The sequence below is a fragment of the Martes martes genome (assembly GCF_963455335.1).
Source record: "Martes martes genome assembly, chromosome: 2".
NCBI classification, from domain to species: domain Eukaryota; kingdom Metazoa; phylum Chordata; class Mammalia; order Carnivora; family Mustelidae; genus Martes; species Martes martes.
In genome coordinates this window covers 182,923,152-182,949,910 of record NC_137889.1, presented here as the reverse complement: position 1 = coordinate 182,949,910, position 26,759 = coordinate 182,923,152, and the positions used below count along the sequence as shown (strand labels likewise).

Below are 26,759 nucleotides of genomic sequence, written 5' to 3'. Positions count from 1 at the left end.
CATGATACCTCTACTTCTAAGTATATACCTCTGAAAATTCTCCTGCATGTGCACCGAGGGACATGTACAAGGACATTCAGAGCCGCTAGGTTCATGCAGAAAACACTTGGAATACATAAGCTGTTTCTTTGCTGACCTGCAGGGGGTATAAAAAGCATCGAGGCCACTATTTTCAGGCTTCTCTGTTCTCACTGACATCTCACTCCCCACAGGCTGCTAAGGCTACTAGCTATCCTCGAGTGCCCCTCCAGGAAACCCAAGGAAGACTGGGGAATCAGAGCCATTTCCATCCGCTGACAGCCTTTGCACTACCTTTTTACTACTTTGGGAATAAATCAAAGCATAAGCAATCTTGACTCGAATCTGCTCTCATCCATCCTTGATTCCGAACCATGACTCTAATCCAGCCTTGTTCATGTGCTACATGAATACAGAGAACTTAAAAAAGGTAGCGAATATTTTTTTCACATTACCTGTCAGGATTACGCCCCTGCCTCCATTTCTGACTATCCCCACCTGCCTTGTAAGACAGCTATTTGAGTATGGATTTGGGGGGGGGGAAAAAAGTATGGATTTGGGGTCCTTCACCAAGTTCTAATTTCCTTTAGGGAAGTTCCTCCTGTTACTTAATGTTCTAGTCCTTAAGGGCATGCTTTGCCTATAGTGGGTGGCACAGTGTGCGTCTAACGCATTAAAATCCCCAACTTAGAGAAGGAAATTCTTCACAGTGGGGCCCGCCTCACAGGCTGATATCCTCGGGCAGCTTAACATCTCCAAGCATCATCAGAGGAAAATCATAATACCTTTATATCCCAGAGATGCCATGAGTGTTATATTAAATAGCATGGGAAGATGTCTCTTAAGAAACGTCTGTCTTTTCCTGTGTTCCTTTCAAAAGGAGGTCAAATGAGATCAGTCTTCCCTCCTTCTGTAGAAGGAAATTAAAACGGTATCAGCCAGTATTCCTGGGAGAGGCTGCTTCCTGGACATTTCCACCTAGGAAGTAAAGGAAAGTATGGAGGGGGATAGCAAAGCTGCCATCGCCCTAGAAATCAGAAGGCAACGGGTAGGGAGTGACGGAAACCCATAGAAAAAGGAGCCACCTTGGGCTTGGAAATCCACAGGACAGTCACAGACCTTCCAGACCTATTGGAAATGTATGTGTGGTCAAATCTCAGCAATCCTTTCTTCTAGACCTTCTTCACCAAGTAAGTGCATTTCCCTAAATGATCTCAGACCTTGCAGGAATTTGGGGCACACCAACATCACTACTGCTCTGATAGGCACCGCGCTGGTGCTGGGGGCTGGGGATGAACGATTGAGCAGGACAGAAGTGCTTCTACAGAGGCGGAGGCATGCACAGTCTTCGGGGGGCATAGAAGGCTTTCCCAGGGGCTGAATAAGGGGCATCCCAGCCAGATGTGAGAACTGAGAGAGCGTCGCCACCACCAACCTTAAAAACCCCACCGCAGCCTCTTCGGGTCTCCTGGTTTGCCATCCTCCTTGGCTCCCAGTCAAACCCTTGCCAAGAAGCTAAAACGTGCACTGTTTTATTTCCACGCTCACCCCAGAGCCCAGAGGGCTCGCAGAGAGAGAATGCGCGGTGCCCTGAGTCAGAACTATGACCGGGGGCGGATCTCGCTGCGGGTGGGGGGTCGGGGGCGGGCAGCGGGTCCCTAGTGACGCGACAGAGGCCGGGGGCGGTGGGCCGCGAGGTGACGCGCGTGGGGCCCGCGCCGTCCCAACCCACGTGTCCGCGAGATTTAAAAGTTGGCGGCGCGCGGGGAGGTCAGCTTGGCCGCGGAGCCCCGCGAGCTGCGCGCCGAAGACACAGAGGCACTGCCAGGCTCCCGCGTGGAGTGCTGGCCCGGGCAGCGCAGAGTCGGAGCCCCGAGCCTCCCTCCGGCGCCGAGATGCCGCAAGCAGCCCACCGCCGCCCCGCGGCCGCCCCGGGACAGGTGGCCGCCGCGTCCCGGCCCCTGCTGCTGCTGCTGCCGCTGCTCGCCTGCTGCGTGGGCACCTGCCGAGGTAAGCGGGCCCCGCGCGCCTCCCGGGCTCCCTCCAGCCTCCCGCCCAGCGCCCGCCGCTTCTCGCGCCTTTCCCCTGGCCACCTGCCGCGCTCTCTTCCCTCCCTTTCTCGCCTCTTCCGTTGGTTTCTGGTTCTCTCCTTCCCCTCCTGCTGTGGGGCTCCCCAGCTTCTCGCCTTTGATGACCCGCGCGCGTCGCTGTCCGCGGGCGGCGAGCGGAGCAGGTGCGAGTGGCCCGGCTAGAGCGCAGTCCCTGCAGGGCCGAAATCCCCAGGCCCCCGGTGGCCTATGGTTGGCGGAAACTTGCAGGGCTCCCTCACACTCGGGTCGTCCCTGGCCCTTGGCCGGTGGAAACGGACATAAATTAACATAGTGAAAATTAAAATGCGTTCCTTTTCAGTGCAATTACTGGAGGGCTAAAGTAAAACGAGAGAGTTTGATACTTCACCTGCTGATGCCAGGTCAACTTGGAGAGGGCACATCGTTAGTGAATGAGCTCCTGCTCCATCCAGAGAACCCTGACGGGCCCCATTCTGGGTGGGCTCTGTGCCTTTTGGGTTTTGACGCACCAGATCAGGAAAAAAAGAATGGAGACTTTTTTCTTTTCTTTCTTTCTTTTTTTTTTAAATTTTTTTATTTATTTGATAGAGAGAGAGAGAGAGAGAGCAGGGGAAGGGGCAGGAGGACAGAGAAGCAGACTTGCCCTGAAGCAGGGAGCCCAAGACCCTGAGATCATGATCCGAGCCAAAGGCAACAGCTTAAGGGACTGAGCAACCCAGGTGCCCTGGAGACTTTTTTTTTTTTTTTTTTTAAACGTAGAATTGGAGAGGCAAGTGGGCAAGCCTGGCTTTCAGTCCGTGCTTACAGCTAAAGCCAGTGAAGGCAGATGTGATTTGATAAAACAGGGACTTCCTGTTCTTGACCTAGAGAAAAGGAGTGGGAGAAGCAAAGGCGAGGTCAGGGAGGGGTGTCTGAAGCTCGCAGACAAGGTAGAGCCGAGCCCAGCACATTCCAATGGGGAGATCATTCCCTATTCCCTAAAGGTTATTTTCCAGGTACCTTGAGGGATCCATCCTTGACCTCCCACCTCTGACCCAGAGTCCCCTCCAGGGCCAGCCACTCTCTTGCTAAGATCACGAATTTTCCAACTCCACAGCAGCATCTCTTAGGTTCCCTCTGCTCCCCTGTCGGTGAGGCAAAGGTAGGCAGACCATCTCATCATCGTTCGGAGGACTGGGGACTCGAAACCATAACTCCCGGGACCTTTCAGAGCCTGCAGGCCAGCCCTCAATTAGAGTAGAGAGACTGAAGCTAGTTTTCTTTTCCAATGGATTTATTTTTATCGCTGTCCTTCCATTGTTTTGGGTTTTTTTTCTCCTTTCCTGGGGGTGTTGGAGAAGGGGGCAAGGCAAACGAGATCCCATTTGGCTGTGGGATCTAAGCAGTCAGAAGCTAGACTTCAACCTTCTCCATCACAGAGCCAGCAATAATACAGCATAACTTATGCAAAGTAATATTAATATTTTTCTGTTTTAAATTTGTTACTGGTAGAATTAGGATGGCAACCTTTATCTGCCTTATTAAGGAGACAGATAATTATAGGTTTTTTTGATAATTATAGTTTTTTTTGATAATTATAGTTTTAAAAGTGTCTTTTTTTTTCTGTAAAGCAAATGCACTTGCCATGCACATTACATGTTGTATGTTTACAGTGATATTTGCATCAACTGGGGATAACTGCTTTTGGGGAAGAGGGGGAATTTTCAGGCCACTGGTGATCAAGCAAGAACTGTGGAAAGCTGCTTTCTAAAAAGGACAAGTCTTGGGTTTTATTTCAGAGAAGAGCGTTTCTGCTGGCTGGCCAATCATCTCATCAATATCTCTAGAATTTCTCAAGCAAAGGGATAAGATGCCTTTCTCACTGCACAGAGACCCCCTAGACTACCATTTTGTATCTTTTCCCCCTTTAGACCTGCTCTTGATATTTTAAAAAACCTAATCTTATCTCTCTAAAGATGTGAGGGAAAGGGGAGAGGGGAGACATAAAGTGTGATCTTCCCTAGTCCCGAGTCCCTAAAAATGGCTCTGGAGGGGAAGCACGACCTGTATAACCGAACTTGGGAGATAATCTACCAAGATCAATCACTATGCAGGATGCAACTGGGTGTATCTAAAAAACAGTGAAACAAATGTCGCAAAACCAGAGGAAAGTAAGACAGTGTCAGTAAGTGGAGCAGCGTTGGCAAAACGAGTCAGCCCAGCACGCAACAGCAGTGCAAGATGAAGAGCCGGTCGCAGGTTGGGTGGATGGCAACAGTTTACGCTTCAGAGAACATTATTAAAATAAAGCAGGAAATTTCCTAAAAGAGGGCACATTTTGGATAACTGCAACAGACCTTGATTTGGGTTTGTGACAGCAAGTGATCAAAATACCCGAGACTAAATTAAGAAGTGTTTTTTTTCTGGACACCTGGGTGGCTCCGTCGGTTACGTGTCTGCCTTCAGTTCAGGTTGTGATCTTGGGGTCCTGGGATCGAGTCTTGCATCTAGCTCTTTGCTCAGCGGGGAGCCTGCTTCTTCCTCTGCCCCTGACCCTGCTCGTGCTCCCTCCTTCTCTCTCTCTCTCTCTGACAAATAAATAAAATCTTTAAAAAAAAAACAAAACTGCTTTTTCCTACTCAGACCCCTACTTATTGAATAATTCTTAAAATTCAGTCAACAAGAAGTTTCTCCCTTTCAAACCCTATACTCGTTAAGTTCAAGGGATGAGAAAAGAAAATTAGCACCACTTTTAGAATAATCAAATCTGTTTTTTTGGAGAAAGATAAATACTAAATGATCTGACTTATATGTGGAAACTAAAAAAAAACCAACAAAACAAAATCAAGCAAGGGGCACCTGGGTGGCTCAGTGGGTTAAGCCTCTGCCTTTGGCTCAGGTCATGATCTCAGGATCCTGGGATGGAGCCCTGCATTGGGGTCTCTGCTCAATAGGGAGCCTGCTCCCCCCGCCTCTCTGCCTGCTTGTGATCTCTGTCAAATGAATAAATAAAATCTTTTTTAAAAATCAAGCAAAATATGTGAATACAGAGAATAGATGGGTGGTTCATAGAGGTGGGGAGGTGCAGGTGTGTGAAATGGGTAAACGGAGTCAAAAGGTACAAACTTCCAGCTATAAAATAGATTGGCCACATGCATGTAATGAACAGCATGGGCACTATATGGTCTATTTGAAAGCTGTTAAGAGTAAATCTTAGGAGTTCTCATCGCAAGAAAAAATCTGTAACTACGTATGTGATGGATGTTAACTAGACTTATTGTGGTGATCATTTCACAATATACACTAATTTAGGATCATTATGTTGTGAACTAATATAATGTTGTATGTAAGTTATACCCCAATAAAAAGGTCAATGTTTCTTTCTCTTACAGAGGTGTATTGACAGATACAAAAGTTGTCTGTCCATATTGTTTGCATTAGTTAGACTGTACAACATAAGACTAAAGGTTTCACTTTACTAGATAGTACATAAGTATAAATATCTCAAAACTCATCAAAAACAGTGCATTTTCCAGGATCTAGAAGATAAGGGCCATGTCTCTGACTATATTGGAGGAAGTTTCTAGTACTCTTATTTGACAGTATAAAGCCCATATCTAGGGTATCTTGGGGGAGAAAATCACACCAACTTTGGTTAACAGATACACAAAGGAGAGAAAAATAATTCCCCCTCAGGTTTGGGTTTGGTACTAGGATATTAGTGGGTTTCTAAAGTTGAAAGCATTTTAAAATGTTGGCTCCTCTAACTTTTTTACCCTGAGACTGTGTTTACATGTGTTGTGTAAGAGCCACAAAGTACCCCTTTTTGATTACATAAAAGCTTGGGACTAAGTTAGTTATAATGGCAATTTCTGTGTGGCCCAGGCAGGCTTGGGGGCACGGAAGGAGGCAAGCTCTCGGTTGTCGGTGAGGTAGTGTGGAGGTAGGAGGGTGGGAGACGGGCAGGCATAGGAAAAACATAAAATTGTATTCTTTGCACAGGAACACCCTGTCAAACAAACAGCAGTAGAGTGAGTGGAGAAATCAGAAGTAAATGGCGGTAAAGACTGAATCCAAAGAATGGAAATCTTTGCGTTTTCCCTTTGCATCAGTACTTGGTTCTGGTTTGGTTCTTTAAGGTCGACTCCTGCTCTCACCCTCCGTCCTCTTCCTCTCACCTCCTTATTACTCAAGTCTTAGTAACTGTAGACAAGCCGCGTGTCCAAGTTGTGAGGAAAGGGCCAATGGCCTTTTAGACTGTTTTCCTGAGAACGTTCATATCCTCCTTTAGGAAAGATTCAGACTCGTTAAAGAGAAGCTTAGACCCGAAGTGTTTCTTGGAGCTGCTTAGTTCTGTTGAATAAAGAGGCATCCTCCATTCCTTTCTTTTTTTTTTTTTTTTAATTTATTTATTTGTTAGAGAGAGAGCGAGCAAGCACAGGCAGACAGAGTGGCAGGCAGAGGCAGAGGGAGAAGCAGGCTCCCCGCCGAGCAAGGAGCCCGATGTGGGACTCGATCCCAGGACGCTGGGATCATGACCTGAGCCGAAGGCAGCCGCTTTACCAACTGAGCCACCCAGGCGTCCCCTCCATTCCTTTCTTTTTTTTAACTTTTTAATTTTTAAATTGTAAACTTTTTAAAATAAACTTTTTAATTTTAAACTTTTTAAAGTTTTTTAAAGAAATTTTATTTATTGATAGAGAGAACACAGCGAGAGAGGGAACGCAAGCAGGGGAGTGGGAGAGGGAGAAGCAGTCTTCCTGCTGAGCAGGGAACAGGGAGCCTGATGTGGGGCTCAATCCCAGCAGTCTCCACACTGAGTGCAGAGCCCGACATGGGGCTGGATCCCAGGACCCCTTGATCATGACCTGAGCAGAAACCAAGAGTTTCTGAGCCACTCAGGCGCCCCAGCTCAGTGGGTTTTAAGTAGACTTCTAGAACTCTCCAGTTATGACAATAATACAATTTTCCATGACACCCCCCCAAAATCTGTTATGTCCGTGTACAGTCCGTCTCTGTTCCTACCCCCAGCTCTAGGAAACTACCAGTCCTTCTGTTAATACAGATGTGCCTTTTCTGGACATTCCATGTAATAGAATCATACAATATTTGTTTTTTTTGCATTTGGCTTATTTGATTAAGCATAATATGTCTGTGATTCCTCTTTGATGCAGCATGTATTAATACTTCATTCCTTTTTATTGCTCAAGTAGTATTCCGTGGTGCACTCACCACGTTTTGTTTATCTCTTTTCAGATAACAGACATTTGGATTGTTTCCACTCTGGGGCTCTTAGGATAATGCTGCTATGCACGTTCATAGAAGTGTAGAAAAAAGAAATCCACTCTTAATGTCTTTGAAATGTTATTAAGGTTTATTTAATAATTATGTATCCTTATAGTAAGTCAAATGCTGAAATATCTAATTGAAAAGGGAGGGTAATGATGTACAGTGAAAATGAAAAATGGCATCCCAAACTGAATTATATATAAATGTTTAACTTTAGAAGAAATACCATAAAAATAACATGTAAGTATAACTTGATTTTCAGGTGCTCCCGTATTATCTCAAGGATTGCAGCCTGAACAAGAACGACAGCTGTGGAATGAGGTAAAGCATTGTCCCTAGACGTTAATGGAAACTTTACCTTCTTTGAAATTATCAGATGAACTAAGATAATTGAGTTTGGGGACAACTATGATTTTACTAATATTCTGATATAATATTCAGAATTATTATTCTTTTGAAATGAAAGAAGGAAAGATGAATAGAAACAAAACAATTACAGTAAATGGTAAAGTAAGAAGGCAGAAATAAGCCCTAATAATAATTACAATAATGTGAATGTGCCAAAAATATCACCTAAGGACAGAAATTCGCAGATTGGTATTTTTTTAGAGATCCAACAATATGTTGTCTATGAAAGTCACACTTAAGGGCACCTGGGTGGCTCGGTGGGTTAAGGCCTCTGCCTTCGGCTCAGGTCATGATCTCAGGGTGCTTGGATCGAGCCCTGCATCGGGCTCTCTGCTCAGCGGGGAACCTGCTTCCCCCTCTCTCTGCCTGCCTCTCTGCCAACTTGTGACCTCTCTCTCTGTCAAATAAATAAATAAAATCTTAAAAAAAAAAAAAAGTCACACTTAAAAAAGGAAAAAAGGCCAAGCAAAAAGTATGGAAAAGGACATACCAAGCAAATATGAATTGCAAGAAAATTGGAGTATCAGTCTTAATATCTGATAAAATAGAATCCAGATAAACAAACTATCTTAGCAAAGAGGGACCTTATTTTATGATTTTAGTAAATTATGCTCAGTATCTCAGTATGCACAGATCTTAAATTATACTCAGTGTCTTATGCTGATAAAAGAACAGCAGGGTAAAAGATTCAGCCATTTTTATATGTATTTTTAAAAACTCAAAATTTAGTTAATATCTAATAGAACTTCAGGGGAGAATAGATCGGTGAATATTTGTAGCTAGAGATTTTAATACACCTGTTCAAAACCGATGTTAAAACAAATGACATCGATAGATATAGCAAAGATATAACCATACAATTAATAAGTTTAATCTATTCGAAATATTTTTTAAAACCTACACTAAATAGTATATACATTCTTTTTGGGCATAATTGGAACATTAAACAAAAAGATGCCATGTGTTAGGGCACAAAGAAAATTTCTGCAAGTTAAAAAGGAACCATTTTAAATGTTTTCCAATCATAATGCAATAAAATTAGAAATTAACAACACAAGTATAACTTCAGTATCCCATCTGTTTGGAAAATAAGTAACATTTTGGTAATAATCCCAGGCTAAAGAGGAAATTACAAAATAGTTAGAATTAAATGACATAAAAACATTCTAAGTCAAAATTTGGGGGTGCCTGGCTGGCTCAGTCAATAGAGCATGCAGCTCTTAATCTCAGGGTTGTGAGTTCAAGCCCCATGTGGTGTGTAGTTGGACTAGAAATGCCTGAGAATAAATGCTCCCACCACTGAGAGTACCCCTCAATTGCTGACCCAAGAGAGTTGGTAGATAAATACCTCAGCTGCCTCTTCCCTCAGTTGGGATAACAGGTGTGTTCTGCATTGGCTCCTAGAGTTCCCCAGACAGACTGATTCCAGTTAGGCATGGTGGTAATCCCCTCGATAACATATGCTTTATGGAATTCGTTCTCTTCCCTGTTTATCTTCTTTGCTATTCCGCCAGTGTTTCTGGGATCATCTCCCTAATAACCTACTCATATCCACATCACTATCTCAAGGTCTATTTCTGGGAAAACCCTAACGAAGGCAGAAATGCACAACTTACAATAAAAGTACCATTAAAAATCAGAGGGAAAACCACAGATTGCTTGGCAAGTGAAGGTGAGAAACTGACTCGCTGTATGGAGAGAAATAAAACTAACACCCCACTGACCATTTTGTAACGTATAAAATAACAAATCACTATGTTGCGCCCTGAAGTTAATACATTGAATGCCAATTATTCTTCAGTTAGAAAAACTAAGTGGGCTCCAAGTGGATTAAAGATCTAGATATAAAGGGTAAATTATAAGAATTAATAGAATCTATCTTTTTTATTAGGAAAATATCTTTGTGAGCTAGGAGCAGGGAATGACTTCTAAAACAAAATTGCAAATATAAATCATGAGGCCAAAAAGATGATGGTTGAATTACAATAAAAGTAAAGATTTCTTTCAAAGGACTACATTTAAAAAGAGCTTTTGAAAGATGTTGGCTATGTCTAAAACCAACAAAGGATTAATTTCTAGAATTTCTAAGATACTCCATCAAACCGATTGGATAAAGATAGGGATCCAAGGTAAAAGTAGTCAAGAGACGGAACAGATAGTTTACAAAGAAGAAGCCTAAAGGCCAATAAGCATCTAACGAGATGCTAAGATTCATTAGTAATAATGAAATTAAAATTAAGGCAACAACAAAGTGTTACTCTCTACCCATTAGACTGGCAAAAAAATGGAATCTAGATTATGCCAAATGTTAGCAAGGATGTGCAAACCTTGGGTATTGCTGGTGAAAGTGTCAGCTGGTGGAGCTATCTGGAAAACAACCTAGATATCCCCAAGATCTAGCATTCCCTCTCCTGGGCACGTAGCCCACAGATGTCTTCCTATAGATCCGCAAGTGGAAGACAGATACAAGAAGGCTGGTTACAGCTTTGCTTGTAATGGAATTGGAGAAAACCCAGCTGTCTATCCCTGGGGAATGGGTAGGCAACAGACGTAGGGTAGGTGCACATGGCAGAATGTTCTATAGCATTTAGGAGCAACATACTAGATGTCCCCAGTAACGTGGGTAGATCTCAAAGTGTAGTGTTAAGTGAAAAAAAGGTAAGAAAGTGCACACCAAATAGCAATACAAATTTTACAAGAACATAAATAAGTGGAGGACACTCATCAAATAAATAAGAAGAGTTGCCGAGGGAGGACGGACTAGGAGTAGGAAACTGAAATATAAAAGAATACATAAAGTCAGTTCAATGATGACCATGAACTAGGAGCTGAGGAGAATTTCTGTGTATCTAAAGCGACCTCTCACAAAATACATAAAGATAATAAGTAATAAGTAATTCTTTTTTTAAAGAATGTATTGAAATATACTTTATATGCAACTCAGTGTGGTTTTTTAAAAGAAAGATTTTATTCATTTCTTTTAGAAAGAAATGGAGAGGGGTGTATAGGTGGCTCAGTCAGTTAAGTGTTTGCCTTTGGCTCAGGACATGGTCCCGGAGTCCCAGGATTGAGCCCCACCTCGGGCTACCTGCTCAGGAGAAGTCTGCTCTCCTTCTGATCCTTCCCCGCCCCCCTCTCTCAAATAAATAAATAAAATCTTTTAAAAAAATAGAAAGAGATGGAGTGTGCAAGAGCAGGGAGAAGCACAGAGGGAGACGGAGAGGGAGAGAGAGAGAGCATCACCAGCAGTCTCCACGCTGAGTGCAGAGCCTGACACGGGGCTTGATCCCAGGGACCCTTGATCATGTCCATAAAATACATAAAATGGGTGGTAAGTGCCAAGTCCTACACAATCTCTAACAGCATAGAATCTCATTAAGTCTGTTATAAGGTTCTCTGCCTTGATATATCAAAATACATGCCAGAGGTATATAGACAAGAAGAATAATTTAAGTAACAGAGATTAATGTATAATTCAGAAACATTTATTTTAGCTGGAAATTATATTTCTGTGGAAAATTTTTGAAATAAATTTTAGATGATAAAGCTGGGAAAAAACTAGAATTGTAAAACACTATAAATTTTTTTTTAAATATTTTATTTATTTATTTGACAGACAGAGCTCACAAGTAGGCAGAGAGGCAGGCAGAGAGAGAGGGGGGAGGGAGGCTCCCTGCTGAGCAGAGAGCCCAAGTCGGGGCTCGATCCCACGACCCTGGGGGATCATGACCTGAGCCGAAGGCAGAGGCTTTAACCCACTGAGCCATCCAGGCACCCCAAAGATATAAATTCTTTTACAGGAAAAGATATTTAAAGAAATTAAGACACTAAAAGATGTGCTTTTCTGCTGGAGGTTTTAAAAATAACTGAGCTATCCAGACCCTAGAAACACATCCTTTTCGAACCTTGTACAGAGACCTAACCATTTTCAAACAAATTCATCAACAGACTCTACAGAGTTCTCAAAAGCAATTAGTGGCTCTTAAAACCATTAGGGCCCCAAGCCGAGTAAAATGAACTAATGCTTATCCAAACGGAAAGTGGGTGAGCAGTGTTGCTGTGCCTTTCAAAGAAAAAAGAACAAAGACTGAAGAGCTTTGCAATTATCTCCTAATTTGATTAATTGGTGTTTTTTCTTATTCTGGTATTTTTCTCCAAACAATACTGACGCACTGATTAGTTAGCCCTTAGGTTCAAGGGTCCCCCGTTCTTGGACAAGGCCACCTCACCTCGGCAGGCAGCCTGGTGTGCAGATGGACAACTTTGTCTTTGAGCGTGTGGTATCTTCAGATACCTAAGTACCACAAAAACCTTGCGGGAGGGATCGGTTCCTCCGACCCTGCTGACGCAAACTAAGTAACGTTTAAGGGTGATATATTAAAGCACTGGTCATAATTCAAGGCTTTAGAAAGGTCTCTTTTGGCCTTCCCCCCCTCAATTGACTTTATTTTCTTTCTACAAGTTCAATGCAATTTGAAGAATATTTATTGAGCACTTATTCCGGACACGTTGGATATGGCATATCCTGTGTGCGTATGTGTGTTTGTGTGTCTTTATAGTTGTGACTCTGGATTTGCATGGCATGGAAGAGGGGCAGGGGGGTGGGCACAAGGGACAAAAGGAATTAAACAAAATTTCCTGGGACTACTGGGTGGCTCAGGTGTTAAGTGTCTGCCTTCGGCTCAGGTCATGATCGCAGGGTCCTGGGATAGAGCCCCACGTGCAGGTCGGGCTCTCTGCTCGGCAGGAAGCCTGCTTTCCCCCTCTCCCACTCCCTCTGCTTGTGTTCCCTCTCACTGTGTCTCTCTCTCTGTCAAATAAATAAATAAATAAATAAATAAAATCTTTTTAAAAAATTCCCTAAGTATTTGTGATATATGGAGAACATGACAGGCTCTGTGAGGATAAAAAGGAAAGAGACATTAAGACTTTGGTCTTCTATAATATTGTACACCTTCCTTATTCTCTAGATTAGAGAATCATATGTTAGAGTACATGTTCATCTTGGAAGCAATAGGAGCATGAGGAATTATGACCAAAGAGTATGATTATCCCCTCTTCGGTATAGTATAAGAATGGAAACGAAATTAACGTGATCAACAAAGAATTCCGAGATGTTATGCCATAAACAGGACTCCAGTTATATTATCCCAGACAGACAAGAAATCAGTACCATTTTTTCCAGTCCCATTTTAAAAGGCCACCGAAGAAATAAATGCCATAAACTACTCCAGACATCCAGCTTTACTGCTAAACTTCACAGCACAGATTTTTAATGATTAATATAAATCTCTTATACTACAGTTTAAAGTCTTTCCATTTTTCTCTTTAGGATAAAGACTGAAAACAGCTGTCAACTGTAGTTCACGAAACCTATTTTTTTTAAATTTTTTTTTAAAGATTTTATTTATTTATTTGACAGACAGATCACAAGTAGGCAGAGAGGCAGGCAGAGAGAGGAGGAAGCAGGCTCCCTGCTGAGCAGAGAGCCCGATGTGGGGATGTGGGCTCGATCCCAGGACCCTGAGATCATGACCTGAGCCCAAGGCAGAGGCTTTAACCCACTGAGCCACCCAGGTGCCCCTCCCTCGTGTTTTCTAAGGTGTATTTTTTTTTAAAAACAAAGGTCTTTCCTCTTTCATTACATTCCTAGAGTTTGAATCTAGTGTGACTTTGGGGACACTGAGTAATGACTGAATTTCAGTTAAAGGCTTTGCCACTTTCTTTACATGTTACGGTTTCTCTCCTGTGTGAGATCTATGATGGTGAGTAAGTCGTGAGTTCCAGGAAGAGGCTTGCCACAAATCTTTGTGTTTGTAAGGTTTCTCCTCAGTTTGAACTCCGTGTTGTGAATAAGGGTTGAGAAGTCCTTAAAGATTTTACCACATCCTTTACACTAATAAGGCTTCTCTCTAATTCCATGATACTGAATGAGGTTTCACCACTGATCAAAGGGCTTCCAGATTCTTTATATTTGTAAAATTTCACTCCAGTATAAATTCTCTGGTAATGACTCAGGGATTAGCATTGTTTAAAGGCTTGCCACATTCTTTAACTGACACTCAAGACTTACTCAACAGCAAAGAATTCAGAAATCTATAAACTTGATAAATGTGGGATGATGCTTAACCATCCATCAGTGCTCAACAACTATCAGAGTATCAATCACGAGGAAGAACTTCACCTGTGTAGCAAACGGAGACAGGCTTTACAGAGGAGTCAAACATAAAAAACTGCCACAGCCCATAGGGGAAGGGAAGGAAAAATAAAATAAGGTGAATCAGAGAGGGAGATGAACCATAAGAGACTCTTAACCCTAGGAAACAAACTGAGGGTTGCTGGAGGGGAGGTGTGTGGGGGATGGGACAGCTGGATGATGGATGTTAAGGAACATTAAGGAGGGCACTTGAATAATGAGCACCGGGCGTTGTATGCAACTGATGGATCATTGAGTTCTACCTCTGAAATAATATAGTATATGTTAATTAATTGAATTTAAATAAAAAAATTTTAAAAACTACCAGAGCCTTTATAATGCAGAGAGACTAGATCCATGCAGTGGGTCTGAGGAAAAGTTTAAGCAAGGCTCAAATGCTGATATACGTCTGAGGACTCACTTTCCAGAGAACCATTATAAATGTAGTAAACGTGCGAAGGTCTTTCCTGAAAGCTCAGAACTTATAATACATGAGAGTATCCGTTTTGGAGAGAAACCTTATAAATGTAATGAATGTAGGGAAAACTTTTAGCCAGTCCTCCAAACTTGCTGTACATCAGAGAATTCATGTTGGAAAAGCCCATATAGATGTAATAAATCTGGGAAAGTCTTTGGTCAGTGGTTACGTCTAAGTAGACGGAAGACAGCCTGAACTGGAGGAAAACTTACAAAAGTGAAGAGTGTGGCAAAACCTTTACTGATTCTGTAGTAAACCACTGAACTGCAGCCCTTTGATAATGCTGGCTCCTTGCTAGAGAACTGGTAGCTGTTGTGTAGAGGTTTTTTCTGTGTATTACTTATCATTTAGCACTTAAGCTATTATCATGTTAATTTACTTTTTTTTAATAAGATTTTTTATTTTTTATTTATTTGACACGGGGAGAGAGAGAGAGAGAGATCACAAGCAGGCAGAGAGGCAGGCAGAGAGAGAGGAGGAAGCAGGCTCCCCGCTGAGCAGAGAGCCCCGAAGCGAAGTGGGGCTGGATCCCAGGACCCTGGGACCATGACCTGAGCCGAAGGCAGAGACTTAACCCACTGAGCCACCCAGGCTCCCCTTATCATGTTAATTTAGATGAAGTGATCGGATTTACATAATAAAGAACCACAGGATAAGGGTGCTTCTTAATTTTGAGGCCATTCTTTCTATTTCCAAGCTGTAACTGGCATTTTTCTTTTCCACAGATAGATGACGCTTGTTCGGCCTGGCTGTCCCTTGATTCTCAGCCTCAGGTAATTCCCATTGGAGGTGTTTTTGTAGCGACATAAGTAGGTGTCCCTCCATGTCTCCCTCTGGACCTGTCATTACTTTATGGACTCATTAAAACATGTCAACACTTTAGAAATCCTTACATCATCAGCAGGTAATAATCAGTTCCGTGAGTTTATGTTGTGAGGTCATCCTGGGGCCTTTCTCTCTAAGGGAAATAGATTTACAGATAATATGCACATATTTTGTAAATGAAAATGCTAATTTCAAAAATCAAATTCTGCATTAGGTTAACAATAACGTATCTGTTGTTGCATTTGGAGGCTAATATCCTCTCCCTCAATTGAGTGTGAAACCCACAGAGAGAGAAACATGGAGTCAGACTTAACGGAGGTCGAAGTGTCACTGTAACGGTGAAGGCAGTTTACGAATGTGGCCTTAGATCTGATACCAAGTGTGTTTGCTAAAACTACTCCCAGAATTGAAACTGGGCCTGGAGGGTGATTCGAGGCCTCCGGGCCAGTCAGGTTTCCAGGCACAGGGCAGAGACCCAGCAAGAACACCAGCCAGAGAGCGGCTCCCGAGGAGGAAAGGGCTGAAGGGAGCATGCCCAGTTTCCAACTCCCAGTCAACGATCAGGGAACTCCCGCCTCTTCCACAGGCAAGAGTTCAGAGATGGTGGGGAAGTGAGGAGTGTTCGTGTAGCTCGTGTACGTGGAAGCATGAGGCGTTGACAGTAAGCGTGCCCTCTCTACACCATCTCGATGGGGTGCGCTGCTTTCTGTCCGCTGCTCTACTCCCTAGTGTGCGTGCAGCAGAGTTAGCCTCAGTGTGCTGCCTTTGTTCATCAGGATCACTAGTTTCCTGGTCGGAGAGGAGGGCTCAGCCTCTTTCAGACCAATCAGTGGTGTGCTTGCGGCCTAACTACTAACTGCGAAGTCCCCATGTAAACCCTCTGTGGTCTGGCTAAGGTGCCATGCTGTGCCAAGGTCACGTCGTCCTTCTAGAGTGTCATCATGGCCGAGGTGGAGAAGCAGCCTCGTGCAGTGCTATATTCCTCCTGCCTTGACCCATCCCCCAGTCTGCAGGGGAGCTCACGGCGTTAGATGGAAAAGCAAGACCAGGATCACAATAGATGACATTTATGAATAATATTTCAAGGTGCTGGAGGAGCACTAACAGCTTATAACATAGGATGGATGTTAATCAGCGTATAATGCAGAAGCATGCATTTAAAAGTCAGGAACAGGGTTCCTGGGTGGCTCAGTGGGTTAAGCCACTGCCTTTGGCTCAGGTCATGATCTCAGGGTCCTGGGATCGAGTCCTGCATTGGGCTCTCTGCTCAGCAGAGAGCCTGCTTCTCTCTCTCTCTCTGCCTACTTGTGATCTCTCTCTGTCAAATAAAAAAAAAAAATCTTAAAAAAAAAATAAAAGTCAGGAACACCCTCGGAGTCATCTTATTTCTTCAGTACTAAAAGGATGAATTTAAAACACTCATTTAGACCTCATGAAGCCAGACGAAGCTTTTGCTGGATTTGGAGACTGCATCTTTTGAGGAGAGCTTTGGTAAATTTACTATGGAATCATTTACGTTTACTGATACAACTGTTAATTTTTATTTATTTATTTTTTAAACTTTTTTTTTAAAGATTTTATTTATTTATTTGACAGAGAGAGATCACAAGTAGGCAGAGAGGCAGACAGAGAGAGAGAAGAGGAAGCAGGCTCCCTGCCGAGCAGAGAGCCTGATGCGGGACTCCATCCCAGGACCCTGAGATCATGACCTGAGCCGAAGGCAGAGGCTTAACCCACTGAGCCACCCAGGTGCCCTACTGATACAACTTTTAAAAAAATCATTACTTTTCACATTAACTATAATTTTATCCTTTGTGTGATTATCTGAACATTCACATACAAAGCATTCACATTCAAAACATTTTTACCAAAGAGGAAAGAAAGGATCTTTAAAGTTCACAAATGAAAAATAAAATATTAAAAACAGTATGAGAAAAATCCTTAAAGAATAGTTGTAGCTCAGAGAATCATGGCTTCATGAGAAGAGCGGCTGGAGAAAGTGCAACATGTTTTGAAACCTTTTCTGTCAAACTTCGGTCTTGTTGCCGTCTCGTCTGGCTTCTGAGCTGTTCTTAGGAGACACTGAATTTATTCTTCTGTGTGTTAAGAGACACATGACATCACTAGATATTTTCTTTGTATTGTTTTGTGTTTTACAGCATGTATACACGGGCCATAAAAGGAGGTTTCAGGAATTTGTTTCCAGATTTTTATGGGGTGACCTATGTACCCAACCCCGAAGGGAAAAAGTGGGAAGGAGTGTATCAGTGTTACTCTCTTTCATCTGACCCCCCCAGGCTTAACGGCCAATGCCCAGGCCACACAGCAAGGTCTGCAGGCCAGACGGCCAAGCCCCCAGGCCACCCCAAACCAACTGCTGGCCATGTGCGGTTCTGAGCACCTGACAATCTCCTAGAACCTCACAGTCCTTCACACACGGGGACCCTCCCTGTCCTTGTCACGCCCGCGTTTTAAGGACGGAACGCGAATTAGGTATCTGAAAGTGTTTTGCAATTTACCGAAGCACTACGTAAATAGGATCCATTTCATATTATTCCTAAATATCCCCACAACGTGCCCGGCAGGCAAACAAATGGAAGAGAGCAAAGCAGACCTCCGAAGCGCTAGGGAGGACGCTCCGAGAAGCCGTTCGGGACTCCGCTTGGATCCCTCGCTACACGCCACGCGGTCACCATGCGCCGTTGTTGCAAGGGCGAGACCCTCGCTGGCCCCAAACAATCCTTTATGGCGTGTCTTCCCAGTGAAGAGTAACTGCAGTTGTAAATCCAGCTTTACAGGCCACGCATTCTTTACTGCTCTTACTGCTAACTAATTGCCACGTACCTGGCACCGCGCCGAGAGCTCCGCCTCCACCTAATTCTTCCAAGAACTCTCCGCAGGGATGTCATCATCCCCGACGACGTGTGGCTGAAGACCGTGACGTTCAGAGAGCTTCGATAACCAGCCCAGGGGGCTACAGCTGAGGAACAGAACTCGGACTTGCACGGCTCTAGAATTTGAGGCAGCTCAGCTCCGCAGCCCCCGTTCTCAACTACTAATTCTACGGCTCCCCGCGCCCCCCGCCCCCAGCACGGTTCCAGCTCCTCCGTACTTCTGCTATGCGTCTATTAAGTAATCAATTGTTCATGGTGCTAGAGTGCTGAATCCTGTGCAAAGCAGGTTTCGCCCCTGCTTGTCCATTTGTGTGACTCCTCACCACACCCAGCCGGCGCGTAACCGCAGGGAGCCCTGCCCTACTTCTGTGCTCAGATGCTTTGACAAACCTGATCCCGGGGTGTGCAGTCAGCAGCCTGGAAGGGTGGTAACTCAGATTAGGGGCACCGTGCGCGGCTTCCTCCCCTCCCATTGTTCCGGAGCCCTTGCAGGATTTTTAAATGAGCCAATAATGAGTAATATTCGGCGAGGCTCACAGCTTTGGCATGTACACTCAGATTCTGCTACAAGCCGGGAAGAATAATCCCTCTTTTGGCCCTGTTCTCGTTTCTCTCGGTCATAGAATTTCACGGGGTCTTAGCAAGTGCTGAGAACTATGTATCTGGACCACAGCGGAAGCCTCCATCCACGCATATGGCCAGCACACAACATTCTCCCCCGCTGGTTGCAAGGAAGGTTTTCCTTCCAGGAGTCAAGTGTTTGTCATGAGAGATACCAAGGGATTCCTACAGAGTTTTAATGGGACACAAGAAGGATTCTCTTCTCGGTATTTGGAATATCCTTGCGCTCCTAACATTTGAGAGTTCTCTCTTCTAAGTAAATGATGCAAAAGCAAAAGCCTGTCCTGTGTATCTTCTTGTTTTCCTTAGGCATCCAATGCATTGGAGGAGCTTTGCATCACAATTATGGGGACTCTACCAAAGCCCCAGGTAAGGTTGAAATAGTGTTTTATTTGTAGGTAAAAAATTGTTCAGTGATACCTTGGAATTCCTTCTGGAAGAAAGTATGCCAAATTTCGGGAGCAGTTCCTGAAGAGCTAGAAGAGCCTAAGTTGGTTTTGGATAAGAAACAAATAGTTCAGCTTCTCAGATGTGGGAGAATTTAGTGACAATAATAAGGGAGTTTACACTCATGTAATATAAACAACATTTAATTAATTTCCCATTTATTTTATTTATTTTTAAAGATTTTATTTATTTATTTGACAGACAGAGATCACAAGCAGGCAGAGACATAGGCAGAGACAGAAGAAGGGAAGCAGGCTCCCTGCTGAGCAGAGAGCCCAACGCAGGGCTCCATTCCAGGACGCTGGGATCATGACCTGAGCCTAAGGCAGAGGCTTTAACCCACTGAGCTACCCAGGCACCCTTTCCCATTTATTTTAGAGCAATATATGCTTAACCAGTTTCAGGCTTATATTTTATATATAACGTATGTGTCACATATTTTTAAAAATTAAAAATAATTTTATGTATAAACTTTATACTACATATATTATAGTATATGATTATAATAAACTACATAATATAATAATACAGTATTTTATATATTATAATCTTATAATATGTTATATATAATATGATATTTATTTCTCTCTTTTTTCAATAGGAAACAGATGAAAAAGATAATACCAAAAGGGTAAGGTGATTTCTGTAAATACATACACTAAAAAATAATAAGAGAAACCAGTAACCATTTATAGTAAATCTCACTACTTTTTTTTCAACAGTTCTTATTTCATTATTCAAAGACACGGAAGCTGGGCAATTCAAATGTTGTGGTAAGTTGTAGAATTACTTCTTATTAGTAATTGTTAGTATTTTTTAAAATCTGTTTTGCAATTTATCTAATAGAGCTAGATCAAAATTCATGTTTTTCCCTCTAAGAGTTTATATGTGAATAAACAAATGGAATTCAATATTTATTACACATTTCATTTATTTTATATCTTACTAACTACATGTACATTAAATTTATTCATTCACTCAACAATGATTTACTGAGTATCTATTCTGTGCCAAGCACAAGTCTAGGTACTAGAAATGTAGCAATAAAATAGAAAATTAAAAAAGAAATCCCTCCTGTTATGAAATTTACATTCTAGATGCAAAAAAAGGGCACAAATGATTAAGTAAAACATATTGTTTTAGAAATCAATGAGTACAAGGAAAAACAAGATTTAACCAAAATCATTTTAAGAATGACTTTAAATGATGATTGCCAAGAATGTCATTAAATATAACTAGAAATATCCAGTTCTATTCCTCAGCTCTCCTTATTTGTAATTAGGCTTTTAATGTGAGAATTTACTAAGGTTAACCAGATACCAGTAACGTGAATTCAGTTCACTCCCAAATTGTGTGGTTTTAGTGGTAGTTTTTCTTTTTATCCAGATGAATTTTTAAAATGCTATTCTGGTGTTTCAATCTGAAATGCTTAGTAATTATTCAACCATAATATTCCTTCTATGCTTGTGATTCACTCCCATGGACCAATTTAGGGAATGAGGAGCACAGTGAATTTTAAACATATGTGTATCTCTGAAAAGGTAACAGTATTATAAACTCAGTTTCAAATGTTTGTCATATTGAATATTCTTATGTATGAGGAGTTGAATGGTAGGTTGAACTGGTTAACGAATCACCGTTAGGGCTTAAAGTAATCCATTTGACAAATGAATTTAATATTTGTGAGAAGGTTCAATCCAAGCCATGCCTTTAAAATGAAACTGTATCGGGTAATCCCATGTCTCAAATATACTTTCACTTCCTTCTGCTTGACATCTTTACATTTTGAGAAAATCTATCTTAGTCCCATTTTTCACGATCAATGACACGTTTGTCACTTTTTGTGTCCCCTGTTGTCTTGTTCCATATGTTCAGTTTTAAATACAAAATAACCTTTGTGAAGGAGGTTCCCAGATGCGTGTACACGATAATCTTCCAGACAAAACATTTTCATAGCAGAAAACTGATTCTCACAGAGTTGGTTCCATCAGGCCAAACCATTTTCCATAAGTCTGGAAGCATCTCAGAGATGCTGGCGGGTGATTTACTTGCCAGCAGCTGATGACGGAGCTGAGGCCCTAAGGAAAGCATTTCTCCAGCCTGATGACAAGGATCCTAGCACAGACCCTACCACATTTCATTCAGTCTCTTGGCTTATTCTCCACATTCTTTGAAGCGTTCTCAAAGAGCTACATCACATAACATCTTTCTTGTTCTTTTCTGTCTGGAGCAAGTAGAGTGGGGTAAAAGCAAAACCAAAACCAAACAAATAGGAAACCATCTTTATGCCCAATGCTGAGAAGCTTTCGTGCTCATCACGTGTGTGTGTTCGTGTCTCTCAGTCGTCTGTCGTCCATCCGCTACTGCAGCTTGTTCCTCAACTGCATGAGAGAAGAATGAAGAGGTTCAGACTGGACGTACGTAACACAAACTGCATGCTTGCTTTGTCACTCTCTGTGGGGCCCTGAATTCCCAGTTGTGGTGATTTAGAAGACACTCTCTCAGGACAAGGCCGATATAAGTGTTTTCACTTATATTGGAGGATATAAGTGAGGAAGTGTTTTCACTCAGGAGGAAGAGAATCGTTCCTGCCCCCCCTTAGTACTTCCTCTTGGATTCAAGCTGAGGGCAATGAGGGGTTACACGCCCTTCCAAGGGCCATGACCCTCCCGGTGAGGAAACTTTTCTTGGTTCAAGGAAAGGACACAACAGTGGGCCTCGTACTTAGGTTGGAACAGGAGAAAAGGTGAAGGACCATTCACCACCCCTCAGTGTACAAGTTGGCTGTTGGCTAGGATGGGAAGCTTTCTCCCCAAATATTAAAGTGTTAGGAAGAGTAAGGCTTGTGAAGGAAATAGATCAGAAACGAAACGCAGGCATCTTTAATTTTCACAATTAAACAGAAATATGGCCTCAATCCAGTATCTATGTTTAAGAGGAATACAACTGAACTTTAACATGTTTTAACTAGAGATGGTGGAGTTTTTATTGTCATTTTAAAAGAATTGTTAATTCTTTCATTGATGAAAATTTCTAGATACTACTTTTAAGTAATGCCTTACATTGTTGTAATGCATTTTAGTTTTAAGTCTTACGTTATCTCCGTTTATTCTTTTGGCAATTCTGTTAGTACTTATGCAAGTGTTGTTATCCCCAGTTTACTAAAAGGGAAACAACTGAGAATAAAGGTGTTTCCCAAGATCATGCTAGTAAGTGAGATTAGAGATTATAGCAGAGTTTTCTGACTTCTTGTCTAGGCAAATATTTTTTTCACTATGCTGTCTTCATTGTCTAATCTTGGATTCTTCTATTATTTCTTTAAATGATTTTAAGTGATCTCTACACCCAACATGGGGCTTGAACTTACAACCCCGAAATCAATAGTTGCACTCTCCACTGACTTAGCCAGCCTGGCGCCCCCACATACTTCTATTACTTTATTGTTAGATTTCCCCTTAATTTAAGTGCCATGTTAATTTTATTCTTAAGATACTACCAACAAACGGTCTTCAAATACCTTTAAAAATGCATACAGTCTAGGCAAATAAATTCATCAAAATTTATTTTTATGGTCACTACTTCCTTCCTAAGTTCTTCACATTCTTCTTTTTTTTTTTTTAAGATTTTATTTATTTACTTGACACACAGAAAGAGATCACAAGTAGGCAGAGGCAGGCAGAGAGAGAGGAGGAAGCAGGCTCCCTGCCGAGCAGAGAGCCCGATGCGGGATGCAGGGCAGGATCTCAGGATCCTGAGATCATGACCTGAGCCAAAGGCAGAGGCTTTAACCCACTGAGCCACCCAGGCGCCCCAATTCTTCACATTCTTAAACTAAGCTTCCATCAGGGAAGACAATATCTGCTGCCAACTTGAATAAGAAATGTAAGAGGAACTCTAATAGCCTCTTAAAAAAAAAAAATCAAATTCACTGTCAACAGACTTCCTAGAAGTAATATATGCTTTTTTGAATTAACTTGTACTTTCTGAAGACTTTGCTTGACTGATGAATACTGTAAGATTTCAATTAAAGATGCAGTTTCTTAAAACACACCCACAAATGACTAGTTTATTATATCACTTCGCTGTAGTTATTTACCAGACCGAAACACTCAGTATTGTGGCCATTTGGTACTTTGTCTGAATGTTCCACCTTGAGCAAAATTGTATTTCCAGAAAACTAGCTGAATATGTAACCTCTGACTTAGCAGTATATCCTGTTGGACAAATCACTCCTAAAAGTATTTTGCAACAAGCCAAGTTTCATAGGAACCGATGAAAGAAAAGAATGTAAGACATGAATAAAAAAAATTACAGTAGAGTGTTAGCTTTGCTGGGCCTAAGTCTCCTAATTTTAAAACAGATTTTTGATAGTGAAATGTTTTGTGTTCGTAAGGAAAATGAGTTTTCAGATTTGGGGCATCCAAACACGTTTCTTAAAAGTTCTTTGCTAGACATCCTCACTTCCATCCTGACATCTTTTTTATTTCTACTTCCTAAATTCTTTCTCCAATAAGACTAAACAGACCTGTATGTTTGGGCTTGAAAGTTTTAAAATTTGACACTATTTAAGTTACAGTTTCTTTGTATTTTTTTTTCTTTTTAATGTAACATACGTAACTTTTCTTATACAGCATATAAATATATAGTTTCTATGTGTGCATTTAAAAATATTAAGTAATTTGGGGGAGTTTGTAGTCAGGATGAGAATTAGGTAAAAAATATTGAGAATTTAAAACACATTTCTTGTAAAGCAAGGATTTCAAAGGTTTTTTTTCAAGTTTTTTATTTATTTATGTAATCTCTACACCCAATGTGGGGCTCGAACTCATAACCCTGAGATCAAGTCACATGCTCTTCAGACTGAGTCAACCAGGCACCCCAAATTAATATGGGATTTCAGAATTTTAATAGATGTCAGAGCCATTTCTTAGAATTTAAAATTTGATTATACTTATAGAATAATTTCAAAAGGACTTGATGACATATTTCATAGTGATTGCCATCCTGATGCTGCTATAAGAAGTAGTTCTTGAAATAGGAAGCTATGAGAACCTATATTATGGAAACCATAAAACGTTAAATCTTTTCCATTGTTTAAAATGAAATGCTTTAAGAAAAGAAGCAACTTCAAAATAACACCCATTATGAAAAATTGGTGTGTTCTTACTTGTTTTTTTTTCTTATCATTTCTGTGAATATGATTATACTGGGAAAATATACTAATCTACTAAAATCTACTAATAAATAAATAATCTACTAATAAATAAATAAATCTAATTTATTCAAATCTCTTTGAATAAATATCATTTACCAAAGTTGTCCTTCAATTTCAATTTCAATTTCAATTCCTATAGAAACATAGTGTATTTTAGGTCTGACACAATTCTATTTTATATTTTTCCTGATCATGTGTTAGCACATACAATATGTATTTTAAGGAAACTATTTCATTTTAACAAAATGCTGAGAGGAAGTTTTAAATATAGTTAATTATCTATGAACTTTCATCTCTCATTCTACTAACTGATGAATACACATACAACTGACAAACGTCCTAGAAGCTGTTACGTTGATAAGGAAATTATTTTATTTTATTAAAAAAAATTTTTTTTAAGATTTCATTTATTTATTTGACAGACAGATCACAAGTAGGCAGAGAGGCAGGCGGACAGAGAGAGGAGGAAGCAGGCTCCCTACTGAGCACAGAGCCCGATAGCGGGACTCGATCCCAGGACCCCGGGATCATGACCTGAGCTGAAGGCAGAGGCTTAACCCACTGAGCCACCCAGGCACCCCTTAAAAAAATTTTTAAGTAAGCTCTATACCCAACATGGGGCTCAAACTCATGACCCTGAGATCAAGAGTTGCATGCTCTACCGACTGAGTCAGCCAGCTGCCCCTAGGAAATTATTTTAAAATACAACATTCTGGTGATACTACTAAGTGAAAGTTCCTTGGGTATACATTCAAAGATTACTTATTGATAGGAATTATGTACTCAAGTCCTTGATTCCTTCCTCGTTTAATTATGGTAGTTGAAAATAACTTGGCGCTTCACTAAGAATTCACTAAGAATTTGCACTTATTTTTCCTGTTAGTTGATTTGTAATGCCCTCCTTTTCTTTTCCAGGAAGAATTCCAAGGTCCTATTGCAAGCCAAGTTCGAAGACAGTTTTTGTTCAGGGTATGCAAATACCATATTTTTTAAAAAAATCACTCAACATTTAAATTGAAAAAAATACCCTGACTACGCACTTATTTACATTAAGTTTTTAAGTTTGTTTATAGATATTTGACATCAGGTGTTCTAGTCTGCGATTCACTTCTTCCCCCACCATATTATTTTAATATTATGGTAGCTCTGATCTTTTTTCTAATCTGCTCATGTTTGTAAACACCCCAAGTGACATTCAGATATTAAACAGTTTATTTCTATCAAATTTCGTGTGCAGTAAGTGAGTGTCTTAAAGATGCTTTACTCCTTAAGTTCCAAGGAATCATTTACCAAATATTTGATTCAGGAGACTAGAACAGCTATGACTATTTTCATAAGTTTTTAAAAGTGAAGAATCAACTATACTAGAGGCTATAAGTCAATAAACTTTGTAATTGCATTTAATATTTTGCTTGTCCAAATTGTGTAAGAAATGTGAGTTTCTTTCCAAGCAGCTTTACTTTCTAAAATGTTTGTATCCTCACTACATTATCAGAGATTTTTTTATTCATTAATTTAGCAATTTTTTAAAATTTCTACTGGGTGTTGGGCAATGTTGCAAAGATTAGAAGCATACAGATAGGATTCCATTCTTATGCTGTAAGAGTTTACAGCCTAATACAGGAAACTGATAAACAAATACAAAATACTATGTTAAATGCACCTTCAATCCAGGCAGTTGGTTTCTGGAAGAAAGGTGTTTAACCCAGGCCGGAGAGTGGAGGAGGTACAGAGAAGACTTTAAGAGCTGAATTTGAAGAATCAACAGGAATTAGCCAGTGAAATAGTTAACTAAGGAATTTCAACTTTAGTGTTGGGCTGGGAAGAGCCATGCAGTAAGATTTGCATTTTGGAAACTAATTTTAACAACAATTTGGAGAATGGATGGAAGGAAGAGCAAAACTAGATAAAAGAAGATATAATAATTCCCATAGAAATCATTAGGTTGATTTGTATGAAAGTTAACTTCACTCCTTAGTTACACTGATTTATTTCTTATTTATTTTCAAGCCACGCAATGGAAGAAGATCAGAAGGTTACATTTAAAATGGTATGTACTTCCCAATTCAACCCAGTTTGAAAATTTCTGTCATTTTCAGATATTCACAAATTAAACCATGCTCAGTATATTTCTATTACTTGACTGCATGGGTGCATTAATATTCTATATACATACTATTGTTATAGGGGCAGTGGGGGCTTTATATGATGGAAAATGTCAGTATTTTAGGACCAGATTTGCTTTGCCCATGTTGTGTGTTCCCTGGACTATGTCACAGTAGTCCTATTGGGTTTTGTAGACATTGACCTTATAATCATT

The 26,759-nt window shown here is 41.1% G+C and overlaps 1 protein-coding gene across 1 annotated transcript; it reads left to right on the top strand.

The window, feature by feature from the left end:
* Nucleotides 1–1,913: 1,913 nt before the first annotated feature.
* NMU (neuromedin U) lies at nucleotides 1,914–26,485 on the top strand (the record flags this gene model as incomplete). The annotated part of the gene is made up of 8 exons (XM_080797300.1): nucleotides 1,914–2,028; nucleotides 7,618–7,676; nucleotides 19,087–19,146; nucleotides 19,826–19,855; nucleotides 19,947–19,997; nucleotides 21,567–21,641; nucleotides 25,355–25,408; nucleotides 26,450–26,485. 8 exons carry the CDS (start codon nucleotides 1,914–1,916, stop codon nucleotides 26,483–26,485), a joined length of 480 nt encoding a protein of 159 aa, XP_080653426.1.
* Nucleotides 26,486–26,759: the final 274 nt, after the last annotated feature.